Source organism: Zeugodacus cucurbitae, chromosome 4 (assembly GCF_028554725.1).
Source record: "Zeugodacus cucurbitae isolate PBARC_wt_2022May chromosome 4, idZeuCucr1.2, whole genome shotgun sequence".
Classification (NCBI taxonomy): Eukaryota; Metazoa; Arthropoda; class Insecta; order Diptera; family Tephritidae; genus Zeugodacus; species Zeugodacus cucurbitae.
Genome location: NC_071669.1, coordinates 54127965 through 54152547, shown reverse-complemented (window position 1 = coordinate 54152547; position 24583 = coordinate 54127965). Strand labels below are relative to the sequence as shown.

At 32.9% G+C, this 24583-nt stretch overlaps 1 protein-coding gene and 1 long non-coding RNA gene across 11 annotated transcripts in view; one reads left to right on the top strand and one right to left on the bottom strand.

Moving 5' to 3' along the window:
• The window catches only part of LOC105211081 (transient receptor potential cation channel subfamily A member 1), a 60454-nt gene that overhangs the window by 2949 nt on the left and 32922 nt on the right, over positions 1 to 24583 (top strand). For 6 of the 10 annotated variants that reach the window (XM_054229114.1, XM_054229110.1, XM_054229115.1 and 3 more), the window contains exons 1-3: positions 5512 to 5627; positions 10961 to 11117; positions 11349 to 11507. In XM_054229114.1, coding sequence (XP_054085089.1) covers positions 5605 to 5627; positions 10961 to 11117; positions 11349 to 11507 — 339 coding nt within the window. In that variant the 5' untranslated portion in view covers positions 5512 to 5604. Of the gene's footprint in view, positions 1 to 5511; positions 5628 to 10960; positions 11118 to 11348; positions 11508 to 22567; positions 22890 to 24583 lie in introns of those variants that run through there. The other 4 variants (XM_029039509.2, XM_029039510.2, XM_054229113.1 and 1 more) reach the window with 3 other exon arrangements.
• LOC128921427 (uncharacterized) lies at positions 1642 to 19563 on the bottom strand. Its single transcript, XR_008470890.1, has 3 exons — positions 19473 to 19563; positions 19332 to 19398; positions 1642 to 1933 (listed from the first exon to the last, which is right to left on the bottom strand). It is a non-coding gene; the product is annotated as an uncharacterized LOC128921427 (long non-coding RNA).

The following is a 24583-nucleotide window of genomic DNA, read 5'->3' as shown; positions in this document are numbered from 1 at the left end:
CAAATCTACTCGTCACCCTGATCACTTTGGTATATATGACTCTATACCTAACTCTTTTAGTTTTAGGTGTTACAAACAACCGTTATGTGAACAAAACTGTAATACTCTCTTTAGCAACTTTTGTTGCGAGAGTATAATAAAAACGTTGCCTATAATTAGGCGCAAAGCGTAATAATCCAAAAATGTTGTCCCTTCATTCGCCCTTAACAAGAATGTCCGAAGCTTCCAAGAAATAAGAAATTATATAAGCTAAGCTTTTACATAACCCTTCCCCTTTTTAGCAATTCTAACTATTGTTAGATTGTCAGATACTCGGCGGAGTAAAAAATAGTAATCTATTGAACTATTTAAGTAATTATTGTTGCTTCCAAATGTAAATTAATTAGCAAGAGCACAGGGCACAGCAGAAGTGTGTAATTGGAAAATATTTATATTTTTTATAGGGCTAGAGTTATTTTTATATATTCTTGATATATGGCATGATGTGAAAAATTGCAAAATCTGTTTGACTAACGATGATCATTACATCCCACTTCGCTTAAATATAGAGTTGACCAAATATTATACCGGGGTCATTTGACGCAGCTGGTATTTCGTAACCTCTGCTATAAAGTCGGCACTTAATTGTATGTACATTCAAACTAATTTATATGATTATCCACTAGCAATATTATAGTCTCAATAAATTTACGACGCAATTGGCATATTGAAGAATGGATCACGATTATCTCAAATATAATCTATTTAGTTACCAATTGTCAATCCCAATCACATTTCATCACAATAATTTCACCCAACTCTGATTCACACCTGCTACTAAATAAATGTACATTAAATACCGTTATCTTATCTAGAATTCTTATTTAATTAATTATAGCGCAATTAAATAGTTAATGAAATTTCCTTCTGGAAAACTAAGACTTCCATTAATTATTAATATTTCACCAGATTTGTAATTCAAATATTAGGATAGCCCTAGTCGTGGTAATATTCAAATGGGTTAAGTGAATCGAAATTTCACAATATTTTGAAATATTACTACAATATGGGATATTTGTATATTATATATAAATAAATATATTCAAATGATTTCATTTCAGTGAAGGACCTGTCACTGATTACGGTTCTAATTACAGTTTGATAGCACTTAATTGATATGTGTCAATCGAAAAGGATCATAATGACGTGTGGTTTGGTGCTATATTTATATTTTATATAATAGATATTATTATATTTTAGTTAAACTTTGGGTTGATTGCAATTATGGTGACATATGGATCTATCATCGATCTGTGATTCATCAATTAGCAAATTTTTAGCTTCAAAAGGGTAGGGAACGAAGTTGAAAGTCAAGTTTACTCAAAGATTATTGTTCATTACATCATTTAAGTGAGTGAGTTCTAGGCATCTAGTAGGATCCTCCAGACTAATGGCTTAAAATTGGAGAGAAGATCATAAAAAAGTATTTGTTTATCATTGGGAAGTAAAAGAAGTTGGAAAGGTATATGACAATGTCATCTACGCTCATCGAAAGCAAGTCGAATGTCTAATGATAAATTTTTGTAGAAAGTTAAAGGGTCTGAATGATGGTATACATAAGACCCAATCGCGGTAACTGTGAAACGCTAAAGGTCCAAGAGTTTGGGAAATAATAAATATTTAGTATACGTAAGTTCAGCTGTAGTATTTGAGATGAAGTTCCGGACGAAATTTAGATATAAACTGTGGAGATAAACTACTAAGAGGTTTTCAGAATTTAGCGATGTTGGGAAAATACTTTTGAGAAACTGAAGTCCTTACTATTATATACACATGTACATATATAGACATTATATGTATCCATTTTTGATAGAAAATTATTGAACTTACCTTAATCGCATCAGAACTAGCGTCATTCTTAAATTTAAGAATATGAGTTCTTTTATATGCATTTCTGGAAAGAAAAATAAAAGTGGTTATTAAAAGTAGGAGTATATTGAAATCATAGACGGACATCATATATACTATACTACTATACTATATAATAAAAATTATAAGTTCCTATGAAACCACAAAACTTCAAGAGAAGATCGTGAATTATATCCTTTCCTTTTCAGTTGACAACAACAAGTACTGCGTACTGGGGACTAGTTTCTTTCAATAAGCTCCGACCTTGAACTTTTAAAGAGACTCTATCTTTAGCTTCGTCTATTTTGTGATTTTTTATTGAGACTGAAAAAACACACAGGAATGAGAAATTACATAGAAAAATTATGAAAGTATTCTTCCCATAATATTTCTAAAGGCGACTTCGAATTTGTATACCCTAAGCAGGGTATATTAAGTTTGTCACGAAGTTTGTAACACCCAGAAGGAAGCGTCGGAGGCCGTATAAAGTATATATATAAATGATCCGTATGTTGAACTGAGTCGATTTAGCCATGTGCGTCTGTCTGTCCGTCATCTGTCGGTCTGTCTGTATATATATTTGAAATTTTGCAGATGTTATTTTCTCTTCAAGAAGCTGCTCATTTGTCGGAACTGCCGATATCGGATCACTATATCATATAGCTGCTATACAAACTGAACGATCGGAATCAAGGGCTTGTATGGAAAACTTCCGCATTTTACTACATATCTTCACGAAATTTGGTGTGTGTTATTGTTCATAGAAATAATTTAATCTCAGAAGAAATTGTTCAGATCGGTTCACTATAGCATATAGCTGCCATACAAACCGAACGATCGGAATCGATGGCTTGTATGGAAAATTTTCGCATTTGACGTGATAACTTCATGAAATTTGGTGTGTGTTATTGTTCATAGAAATAATTTAATCTCCGAAGAAATTGTTCAGATCGGTTCACTATAGCATATAGCTGCCATACAAACCGAACGATCGGAATCGATGGCTTGTATGGAACATTTTCGCATTTGACGTGATAACTTCACGAAATTTGACATGGATTACTGCTTAAGGTAATAATATAATCTCCGAAGAAATTATTCAGATCGGTTAACTATATATAACCTTAATGTTTTTAGCAAACAACCCGGCTAAAAAGAACTAGTAAAATGTTTTCATTTTTTACTTACTTTTTCTTACGTCTTTAGATTTGCTTAAACACATAGTTACTAAAAGAAATACACCTGTGAAGGGTATATTAGCTTCGGTACAGCCGAAGTCAACGTTTTTTCTTGTTTTTTTTTTTACTTTTATTACTCTCATACCAATAGTATTAATATATTTATCAACTAGCGACATCAGCGATGCCTCTAAATAATGTGGTAATGACCTTTACCATGAATGTAACTACTTAATTATATACATATATAAAAAATATCTGAAATTACTACTTAAGTTAATTAATTAATTTTCCATAGTTGAAAACATCAAAGTTACACTCGTCGTGAAAGCGCAAGTCATGCTATAAAATACTATTGAAATTTCACTATAATTTATGGTTTCACATAGAAACATACATATGTATGTTACTTAGACTTATATGAGTCTCTAACAAATGCAATGTTTACAATGTATACAACAACATATACGTGTATCTGTATGTAGGTATATTTTAGTGCTTCCCAGCCTTTATTTGCCTCGTTGAGTAGGATATGTGAAATATGTGAAAGAAGCTAGTATTAGGGTAGGACGAATCCAAAACGCTTTATTAGAATTGTGACCATCGCTCATAAATGTAGGCAAGGTTTTATTAATATTTTCAATTGAAATTTATTGAAATAATTAATATGTGGCCTACATCTAGGCGTAATATTTAAATATTTAAATCAAGTGTATAAAATATTTGAGTATATAATTTATTTTAAGGGTATATAGCATTTAAATATAAATTAAATCTACATTTCAATTATATTTAATTACTACAAATTTCCATTTTCATAACAATTTAATTACCAGCCTAATTAATTTATATAAGCAAGAAGTACATATATTAGTTTCTGTTTGAGGTTATGTGAATTTAATAACCCCCACTAATAATAAAAATTTTATTTGTACAGTTAGTTGCGTTGTTTGGCTTATTTTACTTTAGAACACTTCTCGCCTGAAATTATGCAATAACAAGAAAAAACGTTAACTGTTAGCTAATATACCCTTCACAGGTGCATATCTTTTACTAACTATGTGTTTAAGCATATCTAAAGACGTAAGAAAAAGTAAGTAAAAAACAAAAGAAAACATTTTACTAATTCTTTTTAGCCGGGTTCTTTGCTAGAAACATTAAGGTTATATAGTTAACCGATCTGAACAATTTCTTCGGAGATTATATTATTACCTTAAGCAGTAATCCATGTCAAATTTCGTGAAGATACCACGTCAAATGCGAAAATTTTCCATACAAGCCATTGATTCCGATCGTTCAGTTTGTAGGGCAGCTATATGCGATAGTGAACAGATCTGAACAATTTCCTCGGAGATTAAATTATTTCTATGAACAATAACTTACACCAAATTTCGTGAAAATATGTAATAAAATGCGGAAGTTTCCCATACCAGCCCTTGATTCCGATCGTTCAGTTTGTATATAGTGGTCCGATATCGGCAGTTCCGACAAATGAGCAGCTTCTTGAAGAGAAAATAACATCTGCAAAATTTCAAAACGATATCATAAAAACTGAAGGACAATTCGTATATATACAGACAGGCGGACGGACAGACAGACAGACGGACATGGCTAAATCGAATCAGTTCAACATACTGATCATTTATATATATACTTTATAGGGCCTCCGACGCAAACTTAATATACCCTGTTCAGGGTATAAAAATTGAAACTGTTAAAAAGTAGTCGCTTCATTCGCACATAAATTTTAATACTAAAATACAATGGGGAAACTACTATAAATGCGTTATAAAATATATTAAATTCATTTAATAGAAATTCCATTTTATAAATTATATTTTTTGTGGTTTCTTATTTTAAGATAACTTTCTTTTCATTTTTATTTTAAGAAAATAATTTTATATATAAATTTATTTGATTTTTTATGATATAACACATTTTTTTAACAAAAGCGCCTAATTGTAGACAACACAGTAGTTTTATGGCATATAATGTATAAATGAGGATGGTCTTAAATATATGATATAAAAGCATAGAAGAATAAGAAACGATTGAACCAGTAAAGATCAAAAATGAACTAGCACCAAACCAGTTCTGAATTTTCTAGCTTCTCCTCAGCACATCCTACAATTATGCAATACCAACGCAATGGTTTTAATTGTCAACACTCGCATGAAACACAAACCAACATATTCATATGTAGTTTACTGGTGACTACACATGATAAATCAAATAGACCCACATAAGCGCTTCTACATATATACATATGTATATGTATATTAGTACTATAATACCTTGGAAAACTAGTGTATCAAATAACGGTTTGCTTACACATGTTTTTTTTCGTGCAACAAGTTTTTTTTGTTGTCTGCCAAAATTACAAACTTATTTGCCAACACTTATCCTAATAATACAGTTATAATAGCTGGTCAAGTGTGTTTGACTGCTATTTAGCTAGTGGACGCGCGCGTTGAAGGTGCTTGAAAACGAAGTCGGTGTATAATTTAACTGCGTTTATAATTTCTTTACTGTGTGGCATATGGAAAAGAAGCAAGCATGGTCGTAGGTTTTTAAATTCAATTAAAAGAACACCTATATAGACACCTCTTTAAGAATTTAAAATAAAAGTGGAAAAAAAAATAAGTTAAAAAAATTAATCTAGTGATGTTTCCGATATATAACGGTACATCTCTACGTATTAAAATGAAAATATATTGCAGTTTCATGAAAATTAATCGGAGTCATTATGATCGGAAGAGAAACTCGTTACTAGAGGGTTTTCGGGGTCGCTAATTTCGAATCCGGTGTCGGTTTTTTTTTAATTCAAAATGGGGTAGCAATAAGGCGAATTTTTAAAATGTATCCACCATATTGGTTCGCCATTTTGAATTTTTGAAAAGTAATGTCAAATTCGTATTCAGCGATCTTTCAGCGAATAACGAGTTTCGAGCGAATCCGATGAAGTTTCAAAAACGCTGTCCGCCATATTAGTGTTCTAGGGTTATGTCAAAACTCTGATCTGATGGGATTAAATGGACCTCGGATTCGCATTTAGCGACCATAACAAAAAACATAAGGCACATATAGTGAGACCCCAGGTCATGATACAATTTTTTTTGTGTGGCTGCGAAATTAAAAGTGATTGAAATCTAATCTAATAATTAACGATGTAACCTCAGGCCTTTAATATTTTCGGAAACTCATGTAAAAATTTATTAAGTAAATTGAGATTCTCTTAATCTTTTAACTGACATCAAACCATAAAAATATATTATGGAATACTTGAACCTCTTCACAGACTTTGAAACATGACGTTTTTTAACACGTTTTTTAAGGCAGTAGTCTGCTTTACAGGCTTCAAAAATTCGATTTTTTTTGTTTTGTTTTAAATCTCTTCCAAAACTATCCAAGAATATGTCTTTAAAATTCCAGAGGCCAATTCGACATATCTTCGAAGCTAGAGCAGTTTTAGTGGCGGAGCGTCGAGCAGGTGCGAATGCTCAGGCAGACCTTTAAAGCGCGTTTTATCGAGTTTTCATTTTCACAAGTGTTAGAAAACGGTGCCGGCGATAGCAAAAAGAATATATGTCCGATCGAAAAAACAAAAGTGATCTAGCTTCAGTATTAAATTATCTTCTATTTGAACTAAAAAAGTTGGACAAAAGTATTATTTAAACTACTTGTTATGCAACTTAAAGTCAATTTTTTTTCTTAAAAAAGTCAATTTTTTTTCTTAAAAAAGTCAATTTTTTTTTCAAACTTCGAAAAAATTTGGAATTTTATAACTTCTTCGGTATTTTTTTAGTTCATAAAGAAAAGAAACTTATAAGAATTAAAAAAACATTTGGTTCGACTGTTTCAGATGCATCGCACGACCTCCATCACCGGCACCGATTTACAAGTGCAGTCTCCAGGCGCTCCAGAAAAATACTTACAACTTTCAATTTCAATATTTTTTAATAATAAATATTGTTTTTTAAGCCTTGAATATAGTACACTATCATCTTAAAATTCCGTTTACCGCAATCATTTCTTTCCCTTTCAAAAAAAATTGCTAAAGAACGCTTTTTTTCGGCTTCTAAAGCAGGCTACTGCCTTAACACTTCTGCCGTGTGTGATTTTTTCCTACAGTTTTACAGTTGACCAAAGTAGTGTGTGAAAGAGCTTAAACCTTAGTCATTAATTCCATCTCATCAACTTCTCGACGACTTCGCCAATCGGGATTGAACAGCATTTTTGGCTCACTAACTTAATGGCAGTTTTTTCCCCATGAACAAGGCCGCACTAGTCAGTAGATCTCGAACAACCTATAACCTTTTCAAATGTATATTTTCCCACTTAAATATTCTCCATTTCCATAAAAATAATTAACTGGTGGTCAATTAAATGATGAATACTATATAGTTATTTATTTACGTAAATTATAGTAGAAAAATGGTCATTCAACCCATTTGAATACAGTTTCATTGTTTCCGCACTTGCTCACCACGCATTGCTTAAAAAATCGCGTGCTGTGTCCGACAACTAGCACTTTCCCAAAGGATTCGACCAACTTTTGCGCAGCTAAACTAATTTTTCATTTAAGCACTTTAAGCTTATAAAAATGTGCTGCTAATTGGATTTTAACCAGCGCAATTAATAAAGAGGATTCAACTATGAGAAAGAGGATATAAAAAGAAAAGAAAAACTAAAATAAAGAGAATAATGTAAAACAGATATTTTTTTATTTCATTTCCAATATTAGATCTGTCTAAAATTAATAATAATAACTGCAAACACTAGATACCAACCTATATCTAAAGTGTAACTAAACCTCACTTTTACATAGTGATTTCATTGTTCAATTGTCCTCAAACTTAATTCGATTATATCGCTGATTACAAAATTAAATAATGGCTTCCGAGAACTCCGGCATTATTAGCGTAAGTAGTTAGTCGAAATTATATGGTCATAAATCGGTGGCGCTTGTTGAAAGATAACGCTTTATCAGCTAGCAAACTATATTATATGGTAGTTTGGGGATGGCACAGCGTTGACAGGTGCGCGATAAGCCTGATTGAACGAACTATTTCAATATTAACCAACTGATTCATGAAATCTAATAATAATCTACAGACATGCATACATTTATGAATATTAATTTCATATATTTGCTATTATTATATTATCGAAGCACTCAGCTGTGATTAGTGGAAATCGTGATGATAATAGAAATAATTAAAGTAAAATCACTTAATGTGCTCGTTAATAGGGTGAGCGTAACGGTGTACGATTTAGAATAAATAAAATGATTTTGTATTTGGAAATGTTTGAAACGAGGGTAGTTAGTTAAGTCAATGACTCGCAAACTATGAAGGTTATAAAAACTAAACATACTGGACACATTTCTCTTTAGTATCTCAACATACCCACCCTTCATACAAATGTTAGGGAAAAACCTACTTACAGTTTTTTATAAAAAAAAATATGGTAAAAAAGAGTTATACTCAGATTTTTATAAATAATGAAAAATGGACGTATCGTCACCCACTTTTGGAACTCAGGCACTACTCGACCGATTTAAATGAAATGTGATACATAATATGTGGTTGACACACTGATGAAAACGGGTTCACAACCACGCCTATTTTCCAAAATTTTATAGTCCATCCATCCATATAGTTTAAGCCCAGTAAAGCTATTGGAACAAAACTTTGAATTTATAGTGTGATATCGCCCGTCGCAGAAATCGGGCCATAACTTTTCAAGGTTCCTGATATCGAACATGAGATCCTCAGTGCTTGTGGGTAATTTTTACCGACAATATCGGTAAATCTCTCAGATATTCTAATAAAAAAAAATGGGCAATACCAGGTCAATACTTCCTCCAGCCGCCATATAGTTTATATACGGATTTTCAAACTTCCGGTGGACTTTACACTGTATATGGGTGATTCTACGATAAGAGGTAACTTGTGCGGCAATCAGCTTAAAGTATTGTTTTTGTCCTTTATGTTGCTATTTTTTTTAATGAATCACATCATATTAATGTAGTGCATTAAATAACAGTACAATTTACTGTATAATTAAAACAATTTTTTCTGAAATTCCTTTCAAAGTCTAAAAAAGTCCCACCCCTGGCTTGTCCCGTTGCTACTTTTTATTTCACTTTCGGACAATACATATATTGTTTGTATAAGATGCTAAAACAAAACTAAGTTCAATCGGAAGTAAAATAATTAAAATTAAGTATTGTTGAATAAAAAACAAAATTATTTTGTTTATTTCATATAATTTGTAAAATTAACTTTCGTCCCGATTATTTTTATTTATTTACCCTGCCAAATTTTGTTCCGCTTTTACGACATATGTAAATTCAAAGACGATCGCGTTGAAAAAAGTGCTCATGGGCTCATTTCAGCCTGAAGTTAACAATACTAATCGCAAAATCCGTATGAGCGCTACAGTTTTTTAGTTATTGCGTCCCCATCGTGCGGTGTACTGGATTCGAAAACTGATTTTGTCTCTCCCCTGGCAATTCATATAACATATACTATTAATTTAATTTATTTGGCTTTATTATCCTAAATTACTAATACTGTGATAAACAATTAAATGTTTCATGAAAACGTCTCTCCCCTGCCGTGTTTCCCCTGGCAAAATAACTGCCAGGGGAGAGAGTTAGAGACCAGGGGAGTTACTATTCATCATGACACCCGGACCGGAAGTGGTGAGCTGCTTGAGTCTTGATACTTTCTTGCGTGAGTTTCTGAACATCCTTCCCCACCTCCAGCCATCACCAGCATCAACAAACCCAAAAATATTAGCCTCGCAATCCAACACAGAATCATTCTTACCAACAGATGCTAGGTTGGACTGAATGAACATTTAAATGTTAAAGTCCTCTCTCGATGAACCAAAACCAATCTCCACAAGTCCCTTATCATCCCCGTTCTGCTTTATAGTGAAGAAGCATACACGATTTTAACATCCGATGAGACGGCACTAGGAGTTTGCGAGAGGAAAATTTATGGTTTATGGTCGCAAGATTTATGGCCTTCAGAATATTAGAAAAGCGAATACCGCAGATGATGGAACGACGAGGGAAACAGAGTACCTTTCATTTGTAATACTATTTTCAATTAATTTTTTGCTTTTGGTAAAATAATTATCTACCATAAACTTTACGTCTCTCCCCTGGCCGATGTATTTACCCTGGTCGTCGAAAAAGTAATAAAAAATGTATTAAGTGACTTGCCCTTACGTGAGAAGATAAATAAAAGGGACACAAATCGTAATATAGAGGTTTCATGAAAAAAATCCAAAGTTTTTCTTTGGCCGTTTTCTCTATGCAATTGACACCTCTTATCGTAGAATCACCCATATATCGGTTAATATGTGAGGTAAAGAAGTCTTAGCAAAATTAAGGGAACGTAAAATTTTTGATATAATGTAATTTGCAAAAATAGTTGGAACCGATCCATGAATTACACCAGCTTCGCTATACTGTACATAACGTTATTTTAGTGGAAATATATGCCAAATTTTGTTGTGGTTGTTGTAGCGGCAGTGCTTGGCTGGATAAAAATCCGGGACCGTTCCGGTTACATATAACAGACTGACGTCGGAACTGTCAAATTTGGTTTTAATGTTCGGTTACATCCGAACCTTACTTGCCTTACCTTACTTGTTTTCTGATCCTTTATTGTGTTAGGTCCATATTTTTCCTTTGACTTTAAAGCAGTAAAAAATTACTAACGTGTAAAACTGAATATTTCTGGTAGCAATATGAATTATTTCTTCTTCACAAATGTGGATTTTTATGCTTAAAAAATATTAAATTCAAATTTTCATCAACAAATTTCTAAAAGCTATTCTAGTGCATTTTAATATCTAACTTTTCAATAACATTTCAGCACTCCCATCTCTTTGTCGCCCTTCCGCTTTCACGAGGTCGATATGCCGAAATTGTTGAATGGTCTCTACAATAGTGGTGGCATAACACCGGAACTAGTCGAAGCACAACCCAAACTACTAGCCGGTTCATATCGCAATAAGCGCCAACAGAGCAGGGTAAGTACACGTGAGGTTAATGAACCAGCGATAAATTTAATAGTATCACTGGAGAATACAATTGAAAATAAATGCAATTGAGCTTAAACAATCATTTGGCAATTTAAAATGGCTTTTATTTTCAACTTTATTTTCTCTTTGCTGTTTCTCTTTTGCTGTCTTGATTGCCAATCACTCACTCATAAATTTGAACTTTTTTCTGTCTCCACAAACACACATGTCGTCGCACAGTTCTGGATATTCTCAATGATAATCGAACGCGCCACCTCGGCGGGTAGCAAGCGGGCGGAAATCGAGGACAGCGACAACACACCGCTCGAGTCCATACTGAAGCCGGAGCTAAATGAACAAGTTTGTCTGCTGCGCGATAGCCCCTATAGGATATTAAGGGTAAGTAAGCGTTTTTAAAGTGATTCACATGCATTTCTTACCTCCTATTGTTGTTGTTGTTGTTGCTGTAAACTGTATGAAGTATAAAAGAAGGAGCTACAGTGTAGGGAAAGCACAGAGCAACAACAAGCATTAAGTACGTAGCAATAAATTGCCGAGATAAATGCTATGAATCAGCAATGCGTTGACAATGACATACATACACACGCAGCCGCTTCATTGTTTGGGGAATCAACAGGGCCAGGGTTGGCACTCGAATGGCTCAAATCTCAATTTGCTTGATGACATTCGTCTTAGTGTGTCGCTCGTTATTTTCTTCAACTCTACAATGATTTTCGTTTGTTTGTATTGTTGCCTTGTCGATTTTGCTTGAATGATTGTTATTGTTTTTATTGTGTTAACCTCAAAGACGCGGTCAGCACGCGCTGTAGTATTTACCTTGCAATGTACTTTGAGTAAATTTAAGGTGAACTTTAATTTCATAATTTCAAAAAATAATAATTTCAAATAATTAAAAATTTTCAATTATCCAAGGGTCACAAAAGCGAGATTGAGAAGTTTCGACGAATTAAATAACCCTTGGCATAAGTGCATAATATCGGATAGGGACTATTTCGAAGACCGCAACATTGAAGTAAACGAATGAATACAATTTTTTCCAAAAATGAAAATTCTCGTTATTTTTTCAACACACCTCACATACATATACACATATCAAACAATTTGTGTTCTTTAAAAATGGATTTTATGCATTTATTAATGACTAGCTGACCCCACAGGCTTTGCCCTGCGTGAAATTATTTGTTTTGAAAAGGAAGGAAAGTTGAATTTAGATTGTATTGAAAAGCATTTATTTGCGATTTTTCTACATTTTTTTTTTTTCAATGTAACGCAGCTTTATAAACAACATTTTTTGTTTTCTGTTCGGGAGCGTAAATATACAGAGAAGATGGTTTTTCAACTCGTGAACACTCCACATATAGCTGACCGTATGAAAAACATGGCATTTCCAGATTTATGCCACACATTTCCAGCGACTGTCTGTGTGACCTGTTGATTGACATCGCAAATGCAAGTTTCAGTAGAAACTAATACGTTTGAACTGAAATGGCAAAACGTTGGAACTCAGAGGAATTGGTGGAATCAAGCATTCTGCCCCTTGTAAGTCCATTTCAAAATTCTTGCAACTATCACATTATTCGATAGCTGCGTCACAATCAGGGTTCAATTACACAGTTTCGACATAATTACATAATAATGACGAATCCAACTCTAAGATGTAAATGATTCGGCGGCATGTCAAGCAAATCCAAAAAATTTAGAAATGCAACACACAAATCTCACTTGAGACATTCAATTCATCCGCCGCTGTTGATTTTGGAATAACAGGAAGTATTTGTCGAAAATCGCCAGCTAACGGTATCATTGAGCAACCAAAGTGACGATTATTATTCCACAGATCTGTCATTGTTCTGTCTAGAGAATTGCACTTATCTCATACTATCAGTTTACAATTCTTCAACACGTTTGCCATAGCTTGCCTTGCAAACAGGTGTTACATTGATTTGCATGTTTAACGGAAGCTTCAGTGCCGAAGGTGCCGTTCTTCCAACTTCTAGTAATGTTGCAGCAATTCCAGTAGATGCGAGAGCCAACGCAATGCCATTTTGAAATCGTATTGGTGCCAAAATCAATATTATCTGTTCCGCCGTTGTTGTCAACTTAAATATAACTCTTTTATTATTATCTTTCTAGCAAATTTTCAATATTTGTTTACTTTTTCCCTGTACTTCCACGTATATTTCAATACTAAAACAAATAAGGAAAGGCTAAGTTTGGGTGCAACAGAACATTTTATACTCTCGCAATTTATTGCTATAGTTTTATTAAGATATCACACAATTTGACCCATATATTCGGCATAAAGTCCAATAGAATAACGAAAATCATCATATATAGTACATATATTAGTTATCACAAAAACGTTACTCATGGACTTTTTTTAGATCATTAAAAGAGAAATAATTCTTTCATACATAACTTTTGTGTATCTTGAACCTCTTTGGTAGCGCAAGGAACGGAAGCCCTCAAAGATAAATAATTTTCCCCCGTTTTTTACACATTTACCACTGTTTCTTCGCTCAATCGCTATTGGTCGCAGCATGATGCTATATAGCCTTCCTTGATAAATGGACTATCCAAAACAAAAAGAATTATTCAATTCGAACCAGTAGTTTCGGACATTAGCGCGTTCAAACATACAAACAAACAAACTCTTCAGCTTTATAATATTAGTATAGATTTGCTGGTAATAATAGACATTTATAGACATAATATTTTGATGAAAATTCTTTAAAATAGCAAACGTTATTTAGAAATAGACTTATTTTAGATTTTGAGACTGCCCTTTGCGAACGTATCAATTAATTTAAAGTGAACTCATCGTGCCCCATGGCGTATGAGTGATGTCGAATCACTTAGCAAATACTCAAACCACAGCGTCGATTGGTTTGTCGGGTAGTGTGGGGTATAGCCTGACATGCTTGACTCAGAAGGCATGACAAAGAAATACAAACAGCTACTAATCTCTTAAGTGGTTACGTGGGTTTTGTCGGGTAAAAAAGGCCTATTTTCAATATTTTTTTCTATGTAAAAAAATATTTATTTAATTCAAACATTTTCTGTCTTATATGTACATATTTAAAGAATAATTTCTGAAATTAAAAAAAAAATCAAAACTCCTCCATTGTAACGTCAGCATAACTCCTGACAGGATCATCCAAAATGAAAAAAAAAAAACAAAAATAAGTGTTTTAGGTATGGAACGAAGGAAGGACAATAAAAGTAAAAATTGGAATTTTGGCAAAAATGTTTCCAAAAAAATAAAAATTTCGGTCAAATTTGCTTCACATTTTGTTTTTTTTTTTTTTTTTTTTTTAAATAGTTGTAATTTAAAAAAGGAAAAATCCTTATTTCAAGCACGAGTAAATTGTAACTCGAACACCTGTGCAAAATTTCATCAAGATCGGTTGAGTAGTTTTCGAGAAAATTAGACAACCGACGGGAGAAAATACAGTTCCGAGAAGAACGCGTTTCAAGTTTTGAGTAACAATAGTACTTGACTTGGAGCGCACATCTTCCAAAAGCTGTATCTCCGAAACTATTTTTCGGACCGACTGAAAATTTTTTAACATTCTTGAGATGTTCTAGAAATTAATAAGCAAAATTCTTTGAATCTACGAAACCCATGTAACCCCTTAAAGTAAATTTCATAGTGAAAATAGTACAGAAGGGCTGCATTCAAATTTGTGTACATGCCGCCGACCAATAATGGGTCAAAAACTACCAATTTCAACGACATTTGTTTGGCATCTCAATCTATAGTTTGTAAGAAGCTTAATCCATATACCGGAGTTCCGGTGGACTTTATACCGTAAAAATCGGTTAATATATAAGATAGCACGGCAAAATTAAGGGAACGTATTATCTTTGGTTAGGAATAGTTTGGTGACGCAAATGAACCTAGCTAACTGGCGAAAGCATAAAATCGAGTTCGAGAAGTGATTCTACAATTGGAAGTAGTACCGTTATTTTTGAACACTGCCCTCAAAGCGCTCTTCAAATTTCTTCCACTACATAGTTTTCGTAGAAAATATTTTGAGATATACTGCTGAAGGTTGAAAGAGCCAAGACACACCATCCAAACCTTTTTTTATTCTACCTTCAATCTGTCGATTCTACTTTAGTCTAAGATAAGGCGTAGAAATTTAAGAAAATGAAATGAAGAAAAATTAAAAAATTCTCTGTCAACTATCAATGGTTTAATAAAAGCTTTCCTGTAGAAAATTTAATATCTTACTGTGCGGAGCGAGCTTAATTAAATAGTCTCATAAAGTCCATTATAGGATCCAACATATTTTAACTTTTTCAAAATTTTTAAATGGTTACGTTTAATATAATATAAATTTTATAAGCAAATGAAGAGTTTCTAGAAATTTCCGGAACTAGAAAAATCATAATAAGAATCTTAATTTGATACTTCTCCACTGTGAAATAAAAAAAGGTATGCAATACATATGCACATACATAATATTTATGTGGAATACCGGAATATTAATCATTCACTTTGTGAGCACGTGGTCCAAAGCTGTCTATCAAATATAAGCTCAATTACACAGATATAAGTACATACATACAGACATACATATCGTTAAAGGGATGGATGCTGTTGCCGACTAAAGCTTAACAACTGACTGTGATAAGAAAAAGCGAAAATCTACCACACCAACTAATACACTCATACACCACAGCTACCAACGAAGTGAAAGTAAACAAATCAAATCAGAAAGAACAACAACGAATGCATGGATCAAAACAAAATGAAAACTTCAAAGCAAAAGTAAAGCAAAATGCGAAGATACATAAAGTAAATGAGAAAGTGCAAACAACTAGGCAGTGGTGAATAACAAAATCTCAAATAACTCACCACAGCGCACGCAATGTCGTGCAACACGCACGTCCCGAAAGGATACTCATCTAATGAGCAAGTGCATGCGGCGGGCAGCGGGCAGCGGCAGAGTTTGACGCTTATAAAAGCACGCAACAGCGGCATTAAATTTTCAGTTCGGCGCGAATTTTAGAAAAGTGCGTTTCGCTTAGAAGAAAACTTAAAATTTAAATGTGAAACTTTTGTATTAAAAAGTACTATTTGAAGTGCAGTGATTTGTCTATTATATAAAATAAAATTTATAAATGATTATTTAATAAAATGTAAATTTATGATATGTGCTTTATGGAATAACTAGCGAATTGAGTTTGCGATTTATAAAAAAAAAAATTCTAATAAGTGATTCCAAAATATTAATATTTTATTAAAATAACATGCAAGAAAGTGAATTATAAAGTAAAAATTATGTAAATTTTTAAATATTCAAAATGAACATATAGTATATTAAACACAGAAGCATTAAATCAAATAAAATATTTAAAAGTGTTTAAATAACATAAAAATAATTAAACAAAATTCAAAATTAAATAATTTTTATTTTAAAGAGCTAAATTAATTGAAATATAAAATCATATAAATGATATGAAAATGTTATTTTTGTCAAGACGTAAATGTTAAATCACAAAAAAATTATAAAAAAATGATTAAACGTATAATTTTAGAATAGAGGGAGGGAGATATTCCAGAATAAACTAGTTTAATAATTAAATAAATAATAAATAATAAAAAAAAAATAAATAGGGATGTTTTGAAATTCCATCCTTTGAAAACATGTTTGTCCTTAGTGCTGTTAGCTTGTCTAATTTTACTAGTTTAACTTTCGGCGTACACCCAACTAAGTTTTTACAGAAATTCTTAATTCTAACGGATAAAACTAAAAATGAATAAGTGAATGAGAGAATGAGAGAATTGAAAATTTTTTAAGTCTAAAATATAACTAAAAACCATAGTTCTCTCAAAAGTCAAAAGTCCTTTCAAATTTTCTATGATACAGTTATTAATATAAAATTTGTTGGGAAATATATTTCTTCTTTATTTTAGTTTATCACTACCACAAAACCAGTGCGCATCATTAAAAAATTTAAAAAAATCTTCGTTGGTATTTAGGGTATTCTTTTTTCTTTGTTGAAATATATATTTTTACATCAAATTATTTTTAGTTAAAAGTTAAAAAAAAATCGAGCCACTTGGTGCATATCTGAAAAAAAAGCCTTCTTAACTAAAGTCTCGTGTTCAACGACATAGCCACACAAAAAAAAAATGTAACTCCATCAGATCAGGATTTTGAGATAACTCCAGAAAACCAATATGGCGGATTTTTTATTTTAAAAAATTCATCAGAAGTGCTTGAAACTCGTTACTCGCCGATCGCTGATTATGAATTTGACGTTACTTTTTAAAAATTCAAAATGGGCGAACCAATATGGTGGACATATTTTAAAACTTCCCCATATTGCATTCGCCATTTTGAATTTTGAAAAACCGACACCAGATTTGTAATCAGCGACCCCGAAAACCCTCGAGTAACAAGATTCAAGCGAATCCGAGGAATTTTAAAAATCGCTGTCCACCATATTGTTTTTCTGGAGTTAACTCAAAACCCTGTTCTAATGGGGTTAAATGGATTCAGCGACCCGAAAAACATATGGCAAGAGCCCCAGATCATGACAAAAAAATTTTTGTGTGAATATGCTATTGTCTTGTTTTGAGACTTAAAACTGAATTTTAAAAATGAAAAGTCAGCATATCAGTTCAACAAAATACTTTGGCAAAGTAAACAAATAAAATTTAAATTATAGTGAAATTGTCCTAAATTTATTTGTTATGAGCATTCAATTGCATATATTAACTCGCTGATATCCACGTAGACAAGGTGTGTGACTAATGCAATAAATCAAAGATACTCTAAATAGCAATTCAAAAGAGAAAGACAGTAAGATTATTTACTTGGCGTCGAGACGGAAAAATATAAGATTTTTTTGTGTATGGAAATGATTGCTCTTCGATTATATGAAATAAATTGTATTAGAATTTTATTAGCCGAAGCTGAGCGATTGATCAATCGAACAAACAAGTAGCTTACCAAATAGACTCAAACGTACTATTTTAGTACCAAATCCACTCTTTTTAATTAAATTGATTAACTTTGTTAATGATAGAATATAGAAAAGATAGCAATTCTTCAAAAACCTCCTGATATGGGAGATGATCATATGAATTTCCAAATTCTAATTCGACTAGAATTTGAGGACATGAAAGGCAAATCAATGATAACTGGGTGAAATTCGAAATATATTATGCCAAAAAGTGTTGGCAGAATAGTACAAAGGCAACCGATATTTAAAAATTTCTTGAGATGAAAAATAGATGAAAATTTGTCAAAGCCACCAAAATTCAAATGAAAGTGCAATGTCAGCCGTAAACCTTCAACTAGAATGATATATATAGTCTTAAGGCAGTAGTCTGCTTTAGAAGCCAAAAAAAAGCGTTTATTTAGCAACTTTTTTTGAAAGAGAAGGAAATGATTGCGGTAAACGGAATTTTAAGACGATAGCGTACTATAAGTAAGGCTTAAAAAACAATATTTATTATTAAAAAATATTGAAATTTTTTCAAAGTTGTAAGTATTTTTCTGGAGCGCCTGGAGTCTGCACTTGTAAATCGGCGATGGAGGTCGTGCGATGCATCTGAAACAGTCGAACCAAATGTTTTTTTAATTCTTATAAGTTTCTTTTCTTTATGAACTAAAAAATACCGAAGAAGTTATAAAATTCCAAATTTTTTCGAAGTTTGAAAAAAAATTTCACTTTTTTAAGAAAAAAAATTGACTTCAAGTTGCAAAACAAATACATAGTTTAAATAATAGTTTTGTCCAACTTTTTTAGTTCAAATAGAAGATAATTTAATACTGAAGCTAGATCACTTTGGTGTTTTTCGATCGGACATATATTCTTTTTGCTATCGCCGGCACCGTTTTCTAACACTTGTGAAAATGAAAACTCGAGAAAACGCGCTTTAAAGATCTGCCTGAGCATTCGCACCTGCTCGACGCTCGGCCACAAAAACTGCTCTAGCTTCGAAAATATGTCGAATTGGCCTCTGGAATTTTAAAGACATACTCTTGGATAGTTTTGGAAGAGATTTAAAACAAAACAAATAAAATCGATTTTTTTGAAGCCTGTAAAGCAGACTACTGCCTTAAGCATGTTTCCACTACTTCAAAATATCTAGCAAAATATATATGTTAAGCTACTAAATTGATTAAGTATAACTAAGCCGAAAATTTAAATTCATGAAGAAGATTTTGTTTAACTTACTTTTTCTGATGTTGCTTATAAGCTTTAAATCTGCTTGCTGGGTTCTATAAGAACCGCTTGGCTTCAACTATTAGTTAATATTAATATTAAAATAAATGTAATTAGTTAGTAATGTGCTTTGTTTCATAAAACAAGGCTTACCTGTGTATTTCACTTGTAGTCGAGTAACCATCAGAAGTCACCAAGGTTTCTCTATTGGCTGATTTGCACACTTCGGTGTTTGTCGTAGCCTATAAAAAGATATAAATAGGAAGGCAAATATTATTTTAACTTAATTTTCCAAGAATAAAAACATTTTAATTAAATTGCTTGAAATCAAAATGCTAATAGAACAAACGCGGCAAGAATTTGGCAAAGAGAGTTTGCAAACTCAAACAAAATCAAGCACATTTAGATATATACACATATGTATAGTATAGGTTTCTAGCTTACGTAAGTATAGGTGTGTAGACAAACTCTATTAGCTGCCAAAAGGGCTACCCTTATCATTCATTTCGCCAGCGTAATGCGGAGTGACAGCGAGCTGAGCGAGTCTCGGTCTGCTATGTGAAGAAATGAATAACAAAACAACAAACAAAGGAAAAAACAAAGAAAATTGCATATTTTCAGCCAAAAGAGGCTCAGCAAACAGGGCCCAACAAGTAGCAAATGTTTCAATGTGTAGGCCTGGAGAAACGTGAGAATAATCAAATTGTTGTAGTTGTAATTGTAGTTGCTGAGATTTTCTAATTACATTTTTTGCATTCAAGTGTGTCAAAATGACCGAGACCTAGTGCAAATGTAATTCACTAAATTATTTCTAACGATGACCTTTATGGTGAATGTGGAACTTTGTGTGCTTTGTAGCAGGCACCACAAAGGCTTTGTAATGCATTTGGTTGCAAGTGCTCAAATTTGGATTTTGATGTTGTTGTTGTAATTTTTTAAGCACTTAACGAAATTAAATTGTGTGTGAAAATTGTAGAATTAAAAGAAATACTTTCCACAACCGTGAACTCGTAAAATTTTTAAATTTTATAGAACTAAAAAAAATATTTTATAGTCCATTATATGAATTGCGGGGACATGTGTGCAACGAAGGTGGAGTCAATTGTGTCCCAACGGGCATATAAATTAATAAAGTGATAAAAATTTGAATTTGAAAATATGAAAGAATTTTCTCGCCTAAAGCTAACAAGAGTCAGCGCTAAATGAAGTCAGTTATATTAAGGGACTAAATGGGGTTCACTCCGGGAAAATTCAATAATTTTTTTATAATAAAAATTAAATATTTATTTAAAACAATTTATGGTATTAAAAATTAAACTTTTATTAAGAAATTACTGAAATTTTTAAAAGTTTAAATAAATAAATAGTAGTAAGGTATGGCTAAGTTCGGGTGCAACCGAACATTTTATGCTCTCGCAATTTATTGATGTAATTTTATTAAGATAACACACAATTTGAGCCATATATTTGGCATAAAGTCCAATAGAACAACATAAACCATCATATATAGTATATGAGGGTTAGGGTAATTCTTGAACCGATTTCACTCATTTTCACTATTAATGTACACTATATCCAGGACTATACGCTCACTTAATTTTGCTAAGATATCTCACATATTAACCAATGTATGCGGAATAAAGCCCACCGTATTTTTGAAAAACCTATAGTTAGGTATATGGGAGCTAGGAGAAGATACTTTTGAAAAACCTACAATGAGGTATATGGAGATTTTATGACCCGATTTTAATAATTTTTAGAACAGAGACACACTATTAGAAGAAAAGAGTTTCCTCTGAATTACATTAAAATATCTGAGAGATTTACCAATATTTTCGGCGAAAAATGATCCTAAGGCACTGAGTTCTTCATGTTCGATATCCGGGGTCTTGAAAAATTATAGTCCGATTTCGACAATTTTTTCATAAGTGAAGTCACGGATGACTTTGTGTAATGTTTTATTCCGCTATCTTCATCGGTTCCTTATGTATATCTTATAAAGTGAATGAATCAGATGGACTTCAAAATTGAGTTATATGGAAAGTAGTCATGGTTGTGAATCTATTTCCTCCATTTTCCATCCGTGTCATCAGTGTGTCAAGAAAGTATCATGTACCGAATTTCATTGAAATCGATTGAGAAGTTTTTGAGATATGAATATTTCTAAACCTGAGTGCAGCTCTCCCCTGCCATTTCTTTTTAGTGTTTCTGACGTTTTCCGTTAGTGTAACTCACTTTATGTAAGTGATTTTTTTTAGTAATTTTCAACCTAACCTTTGTATGGGAGGTGGGCGTGGTTATTATCCAATTATATACATTTTAATCGTGCTGCAGAATGTTTGGTTTATATAGCTTTATTGGTTTGCGAGATATTCACAAAAAACTTATTAAGAGGTGGGGCCACGCCCACTTAAAAAAAATTACATCCAGATATGTCTCTTCCTAGTGCAACCCTGTGTATCAAATTTTCTTTAATATCTTTATTTATGACTTAGTTATGACACTTTATAGCTTTTCGGTCTTCGGCATTTTGTCGACGTGGCAATGGTCCCATTTACAATATGGTCCCAAGGAATATTTGTGCCAAGTTTCATCAAGATATCTTAATTTTTACTCAAGTTATCCATTGCATGGACAGACGGACGGACAGGCAGACATCAGGATTTCAACTTGTCTCGTCATTCTGAACATTTTGATTTATATAACTCTATATCTAACTCGTTTAGTTTTAGGACAAACAACCGTTATGTGAACAAAGTTATATTACCCTCTTAGAACCTTCTGTTGCGAGAGTATAAAAAAAAATTTTTCCAAGTCCTTGTACATTGTATATCGAAGATGTGTACCAAATTGCATTAAAATAGTTTGAGTAGTTTTCGGGAACTATTGACAACTGACTTTGAAAGCACAACTTGGAAAAAAGCGTTTATAAAATGACTATGCATACCCCCGAAACTATTACTAAGACCGACTTGAATGAATGAAGTTCGTCACTTACTTTGAAATTGTAGCAGATAATTCTAGCATTATAGTGAGAATATTTATCATAAATCATATTTTGGATTCCAGATAAAAGCTACAACAACCCAAAGAATAAGGTAAAAATTAAATTAACGGTACATTTTGTGAAATATTTTTTTTTTAAATAAACGATTTTAAATACAAAAAAAAATATTTTTAAACAAAAAACCAAAGAAACAAATAAATGTTAAAAGACTCCTAAAAATTGAAAATTTTTGTATAAATAGTGACTAACTCCCAAAATATGTATTACACAACAACAAATAAATAATCAAAACACAACGAGAGTCCAACTAAATTAAATAAAACTAAACGGTTCAACTCGCATACACAAGTACATAAATACTCGGTATCAAATCAGGATTGTGAAATAAAATGAAAAACACATCAAAACGTGATGTTGTTGTAAGACCACTACGTTGTTTAATAAATGGCTGTGCGCGTGGCGCCGAATTAAGCATAACAGCACCGTTAAAACTCTCGACACAGTGGACACGAATGTTGCGGATGCAGGCAACACCAAAAATACGACCTGATGATTTACTGCAGGTAAACAAAGCTGAAAAAAATTCAAAAAAATTTTATAGAAAAAAAATTATTTGTCAAATAATCATGCGATACATGTGCCTAGATAACTGTAAAGTAAATACGAATAATATTAAGCAATTAGCGGGACGAACAAATATCATATGTATGATATATAGCAAGTGTAGAAGGTTAGCAACAACAACAACGAGCGCAATATGTTGCTAGAGCCAAGAATCTCTGCTTGTTTTCATGCAGTCACTGCGCATTTGATTGATGTGTGCAATGAAGAGTTTTCAGCGGAAATTTATGATTTATGACCGGTTTTTTTTTTGCTCCGGTTACAAAAAAGTATGGCATATTACATTCGATAACGTTGATCAATATGCGACTAGACCTGGGGGTATGTGTGCAAATTTATGCAGTTTTTAGACAAACCAAAGCAACAGCACCATGCCAAACTTTCCAGCCGATTTGGTAGTCAGCGCTTTATTCCGCTATTTTCCTTTTAAGCTGTATGTGCGGCCTATCGTTGGGTTTAATTACGTCAACAACACTATACGCGGAGTAGGAGACTCAACTTATGGGATAACATAAATTATAGAAAATAGTAAGAGACCTAGAGATAGATGAGTACATGGACAGCATGTGGAGAGATATGTTTAGAAGTAGAGTCCCGTTGAAAATCCTTCTTACACGACCTTCTAATGTATAGATCTAGCGATGAATTCCTCGAAAAATATTCTATTTTTTTCCAATAAGATATTGAAAAGCATTCTTCTAAACTTCACCACTTCTTACTTTTAGTATGACTAGCGAAAATTCCTTTCTTGATAATCTCATCTCTCTTAACTCAGATACTTATTAAGTATATATCTCTTTTCAAAACTTCTTCTTCCTTTTTCCTTTCCTTCTCTGAAGCAAATTTGAAAAGGAATATTATTTGTTCTAATATTTCGACCAATCTATTTAATGATTTCAAGATCATGTATGAAATTAGGACTTTTCAAAAGCGCCTCTTCAGGGTCTTGAGCAATTGTACCTTTCTAAATCCACCGCGCCGTTAGGATAAGGAAGCGAAGCAAATGTGTCTGGAGGCGAATGAGGATAAGACGAAATATCTCCTGTCATCAAACAAACAGTCAGCGCACTCGCGTCTAAGCCCCCACGTCAGACACAGCGTTAACAACACCAACAATGCCAGCCTCGAAATCCAACGCAGAATCACTCTGGCCAACAGGTGCTACTTTGGACTGAGTAGGCAATTGAAAAGTGAAGTCGCTTATCATTCTCGTCCTGCTTTATGGTGCAGAAGCTTGGACGATATCAACATCCGATGAGACGACACTAAGAGTTTTCGTGGGGAAAATTTTGCGCAAGGCCCTTAGAACATTGGCAACGGAGAATACCGCAGACAATGGAACGATAGCGCCAAACTGAAAAACGAAGAAATGAATGGCGCGAGTTACCGATAGGCACGACCACTGTCCTATCTGTCATTCAAAAATCAAGTGACTCGTCGTCGCTGCCGCGTCACTCTCGCTAGGTTTCTTTTTTTTTTCTTCTGTAACGGTAGTTCCCGCTTTGCTTGAGTCGCATCATTCGTCGTGGCTTTTCTGTGGCATCATCTCAAATGAAGTTGAGTTGGTAACTCCGGCACCTATCCGTGGTGGTATCATCTCGAAGGGAGTTGAGATGGTAACTCGCGCTCTGGTGGA